We start from the raw sequence: 5,238 nt of genomic DNA, 5'->3' as shown, positions 1-5,238 counted from the left end.
CCTGCTCGCTGGGGAGAGGGTCATTATCCCCCGGCTATTCATGGCCAATGGAGCATGGCAGATAGGATGCTTCGGCCATTGTGTCGGCCGCCTCCTTCTCATTGGCTCCCGAGTGTGGGAAACTCGCACGAGGCAGAGACCCACAGCATCTCGGGGAGATGGGGCTGTATAAATAGAGGGCCGGAGGAACCCGCCAGGATGCATTTCCCCCCACTCGGATCCCTGGCAGCATCACCGACATCCATCTCCGGCGGCTAGGAAAGATGGCACCCACCAGCATGGTTTTCATGGATCCCAAGAGCCCCCTGAGCCCTCGAGAGAAAAATAAAGTGAGTATCCTGGTGGGTGGATTCTGGGCTGAGAGAGACCCGCGTCTGCAACCCGGTCAGAGCAGGCTGTCCTGAGTTCGATAGACTGATGGTTTGTCTCAGTAGGCAGCTTCGTGCGTTTTCCGGGGACACCCATTGCTCGGTGGGAGATGACCTGCTTTGCATGCCGGAGGCCCCAGGATCGACCCCGGGCTTCTGCTCTGTCTGAAGCCCTGCAGAGCTGCTGCCAGTCAGTGCAGACAATACTGAGCTAGAGGGAGCAAGGGTCTGACTCGGTCTGGCAGCTTCATGTGTTCATGCGGAGCAGCTATAGCTCAGTCAGGGAAACTGGTGGGAGACTCATTCGACTTGCCCACATGGCCACCAGAATGAGTGGGAGAAGGGCCAAGCATGGGTCTGGGGGCCCGGTGTGCTTGCCAACATTACGGTGGGAGGCAGTGAGCATGCAAGGTGAGCGTGCAAGGCCATAGCTTACAGCAATCATGGGCAAGGCGGCAGCTGCATACCTGGATTGTGTCGCTGGGATTCCACCCCCCAGCTTTTTTTTTTTTTTAACCAAGGAGGAAAAGCCGTTCTATCTAGCTGCTACTGGCACCCAATCTCTCTCCCCCATCCGACTTTAATCTTTGCAAACACAAGGCCGAAAACTGAGCACGCACCCAGCTCGGATGCTTCCCGGACTCTTTCCTAGAGAGCCCTGGAGAGTGTAGTTCTCCCAAGTGGGGCTCATCTCGGATGGAAATAGCTAGCATCCTCGCCCAGACTAAACGACTAAAATAGCTAGCCTCCTCGTCCCGAGATGCTTTGAGGCGAAAGCCACTCTCGGCGGGCCAAAAAGGTCCGTTTGCTTTGTAGCGGAGAGATCTAGCCAGCGACTCTGTTTCCTGCTCTCAGCAGCGGACTCGAGTCTGTTGGAGATCGCTGTCGATTCGGCAGCCGAGGAAGCTTTGGGTGAGGGAATGGATAACTTTCTTGACCAGCCAAAATAACAAGATCACCGCCAACCACAGCATTGACCAGAGTAGCAAGCTTAGCATGATGTGTATAATATGCATTACATGCATGCATCTTCATTTTAAGAATCAATGCTCAGTGGGGGGGGGGGGGGAGAGCTGGTCTTGTGGTAGTGAGCATGAATTGTCCCCTTTGCTAAGCAGGGTCTGCCCTGGAGTGCATTTGGATGGGAGACGGCATGTCTGAGCACTGGAAGATATTTCCCTTAGGGGATGGAGCTGCTCTGGGAAGAGCAGAAGGTTCCAAGTTCCCTCCCCAGCAGCATCTCCAAGATTGGGCTGAGAGAGACCTTGGAGAAGCCGCTGCCAGTCTGGGTAGACGACCCTGAGCTAGATGGACCAAGGGTCTGACTCAGTATATGGCAGCTTCCTAACGCTAATTAAAGACAGTAATTAGTCTGTGTGTCTCAGTGCTGTTATGCTCAACTTTGAGAACTTGGATCAGCTTGATAAGTTTCGATCCGCTGGAAGGAAGGGAGGCATACAACTCTGCAGACCTGCCTGGCATCTTCACTAAAAGAAGGGCAATTTCCTAAGCAAATCTCCCTCTCTTTTTTTTTTGCAGCTGAGAAAACCGGTGGTGGAGAAGATGCGCCGGGATCGAATTAATAGCAGCATCGAACAGCTGAAGCTTATGCTGGAGAAGGAGTTCCAGAGACACCAGCCCAACTCCAAGCTGGAGAAAGCAGACATCCTGGAAATGACGGTGGACTACCTGAAGGAGGAGAGCCGGTGGCGAGCAAAAGGTTGGTAATCTGGCAGAGTCTGGAGTCAGGGAAGGAAAGGAGGGTTGGAGTTCAGTGAGAGAGCATCTGCTTTGCAGGCAGAAGGTCCCAGGTTCGATCCCTGGCAGCATCTCCGGGTACAGCTGGGAAAGCTTGGAGGGATGCTGCCAGTCTGTGCTGACAATACTGACCTAGATGGACCAGTGGTCTGACTCAGTCTGGCAGCTTCGTAGGTTCATTAGGAGCATCCATAGCTCAGTGGTGGGGCCTCTGCTTTGCATGCAGAAAGTCCCAGGTTCCATCCCTGGCAGCATCTCCAGGTAGGGCTGGGAGAGACTCCCGCCTGGAACCTCAGAGAAGCTGCTGCCAATCAGTGTTCCCTCTCACAGGGATCCCCAGATGCCATTGACTACCATTCCCGGCATCCCCAGCTTTCCTCGGCGATTATGGGAGTTAACAACATATGCAAATCCCTCTTAGAGGGAACGCTGCTGCCAGTCAGAGTAGGCAATACTGAGCTAGCTGGACCAGGGGCTGGACTCAGTAGAAGGCCATTTCCTAAGAGGATTGCCTGGGCATGGGGCTGTAGCTCAGTGGCAGAGCATCTGCTTTGCATGCAGAAGGTCCCAGGTTCAGTCCCCGGCAGCATCTCCAGGTAGGGCTGGGAGAGACCTCTGTCTGAAATGCTGGAGGGCTGCTGCCAGTCAGAGTAGACAGTACTGAGCTCGACGGACCAAGGGTCTGACTCCATTTGGCAGCTTCATCAAAGCATCCATAGCTCAGTGGTAGCGCATCTGCTTTGCATGCAGAAGGGCCCCGGTTCACTCCCTGGCAGCATCTCCAGGTAGGGCTGGGAGAGACTCCTACCTGAAATCCTGAAGGGTTGCTACCAGCCAGTGCAGACAACGCTGAGCTAGATGGACCATCAGGCAGCCTCCTGTGTTCCTTTGTCAGCCCCTTAAGCCTGTCCAAAGCTAATAAGGGCTCCATGGTGTTCAAAGCCATTGCACCTTCTCACCACGGTCTCTTCTCTTCCATTCCCTTCTCTAGGACCTGCTCCCAAAGACACGCAGGTGGACTTCAAAGAGGGGTATTCCAGGTGTCTCCAGGAAGCCTTCCAGTTCCTGTCCCTGCACAAGGTCCACACCGAGACCCAGGCCAAGCTCATGAGCCACTTCCAGAGGAATCAGCCGTCCCCAACAGAAGTGGCCCATTCCCCCTCCGCGCGGATGAAGCACCCGCCCGCCAAGAACCTCCAGACGCTCTGGAGACCCTGGTAGACGGCTGGATGGACATTAATTCCAGAGGGAGGGCGAGATTTCACCCATTTAGCCCTGGTCTTCTCATGTGTAGAGGATAGCATTTCCTCCTTGTATTATTTATTCCTGGGCGGCAGGGGGGCAGGGCATGGAATACTTTGGGCCAGGGATTCTCAACGTTGGGTCCCCAGATCATACTGGACTTCAACTCCCATAACCCCCATCCAAAGGCCACTGGGACTGGGGATTATGGGAGTTGAAGTCCACCAACATCTGGGGACCCAACGTTGTGAACCCCGGCTTTGGGCCAATGTATTCTGTTGGCTTGTATTTCGGCTGTACCGCAGTGGGTAAAATTGACCCACAGCCGCCATCCCGTTTTGGGGAGGGGGCACGTCTCTTCATAATGAAGACAGTGGGGTGTGTGAAAGCGAACTTTTAAAAAATCTTGCTGTTGCTAGAGATTGCTGTTCTCCACGCCCCAGTAGAAGCTTCTAGCTTCGCTCTGGTACTGCTTTGATCTACTGAGTTTGGGGGTGCAGAAAGTGAATGAAAGTTTAATTTTGCCTGGTGGAGACCTGTTTCTCTCTCAGCGGTTGGGCAACATGACGTGATTTTTCATTGATTTTCTGCTCCCCCATTGCTTAGGGAAGTGCTACCTTATTGTCGCTTTATATTAAAGAAAAGGGATAGTCCCGGGAAGGACTGCTAATTCCCAAATGTCATACATTTGCAAAGTAAGAACGATTGGTTCTTTTCTGATTGGCGTTTCATTGCTATAATGACGGTTTCCTCTTGTACGGGGAAGGTTTCCATTCGTGACGGATGAGTATGTGCATGTTCGTTTCCCGCTTCGGGGATCTTTGCATGGAGTGCATACTGCGTATGCTTGCTGTATCACATTATTTGTAGGATGAAATAAAGAGGGGAGAACTGGATGGCGCAATTCTCGGTTTCCTTTTTCAGAGGAGGGGGAACGCTTGGTTTTAATACTCACTCCCGGCTGCTTTCAGTAGTCTTGTGGGTAGAGATTGAGATACAGGAGCTTGGTATGGAGAAGACGACGCCAGGTCAATCTTTTCCACTCAAAAGTGTCTCTACTTTAGGGTCACCAATTCTGATGGAAGCCATTTCCCACAAGCAATATGTTTGCTGTTTGCACTGGGATGGACAGTTTCATCCAATTGGAAGATCCAATTTCTGGGGTGTCCAGGACCATCCTAGAAGGCTCGCAATGCCAACCCTCCAGAATAGGCAGGAATGAACAAACACACACACACACACACACACACACACACACACACACACACACACACACACACACACAAACACACACACATACCCCTGTGGTGTAGAGAGCTGGACAATTCATGCTTGCTACCACAAGACCAGGAGAAGAGAGCTGATCTTGTGGCAGCAAGCATGAATTGTCCCCTTCCGGGTTGCATTTCAGTGGGAGACTACATGTGTGAGCACTGTAAGATATTCCCCCTTGGGGCTGTTCTGGGAAGAGCATCTTCATGCTTGCATGCAGAAGGTTCCAAGTTCCCTCCCTGACATCTCCAGTTAGGGCTGAGAAAGACTCCAGCCTGCAACCTTGGAGAAGCCGCTGCCAGTCTGGGTAGACAATACTGAGCTAGACGGACCAAGGGTCTGACTCGGTAGAAGGCAGCTTCCTATGTTCCCAGGTGTAGGCAGCCCTTGGCCAAATGGACATGATTCTTCTGTTCAAGAGAGCTTTAAAAAAAAATAACACTGTGATTTATGTCCTGCTTTCCCATTCCAAAACAGCCTCACAGTCTGAAACAAATAAAGCAATGAAACACAATCCTATCCAAAACCAAGAAAAAGTCCATCAAGAAAAGTGGTTTTTTAACAACTGGCTTTCTTTCAAGATTGGCACAATGCTGCC

At 52.2% G+C, this 5,238-nt stretch overlaps 1 protein-coding gene across 1 annotated transcript; it reads left to right on the top strand.

Annotated features, from left to right (window-relative positions):
* Window positions 1-214: 214 nt before the first annotated feature.
* LOC128338581 (transcription factor HES-5-like) lies at window positions 215-4,264 on the top strand. Its single transcript, XM_053281259.1, has 3 exons — window positions 215-329; window positions 1,908-2,088; window positions 3,118-4,264. The coding sequence occupies exons 1-3, from the start codon at window positions 264-266 to the stop codon at window positions 3,345-3,347; spliced, it is 477 nt and encodes a 158-aa protein (XP_053137234.1). The 5' UTR covers window positions 215-263; the 3' UTR covers window positions 3,348-4,264.
* Window positions 4,265-5,238: the final 974 nt, after the last annotated feature.

Source organism: Hemicordylus capensis, chromosome 16, assembly GCF_027244095.1.
Source record: "Hemicordylus capensis ecotype Gifberg chromosome 16, rHemCap1.1.pri, whole genome shotgun sequence".
NCBI lineage: Eukaryota > Metazoa > Chordata > Lepidosauria > Squamata > Cordylidae > Hemicordylus > Hemicordylus capensis.
Note: the sequence above shows the minus strand (reverse complement) of the source record. Positions and strands in the feature narration are given on the sequence as shown.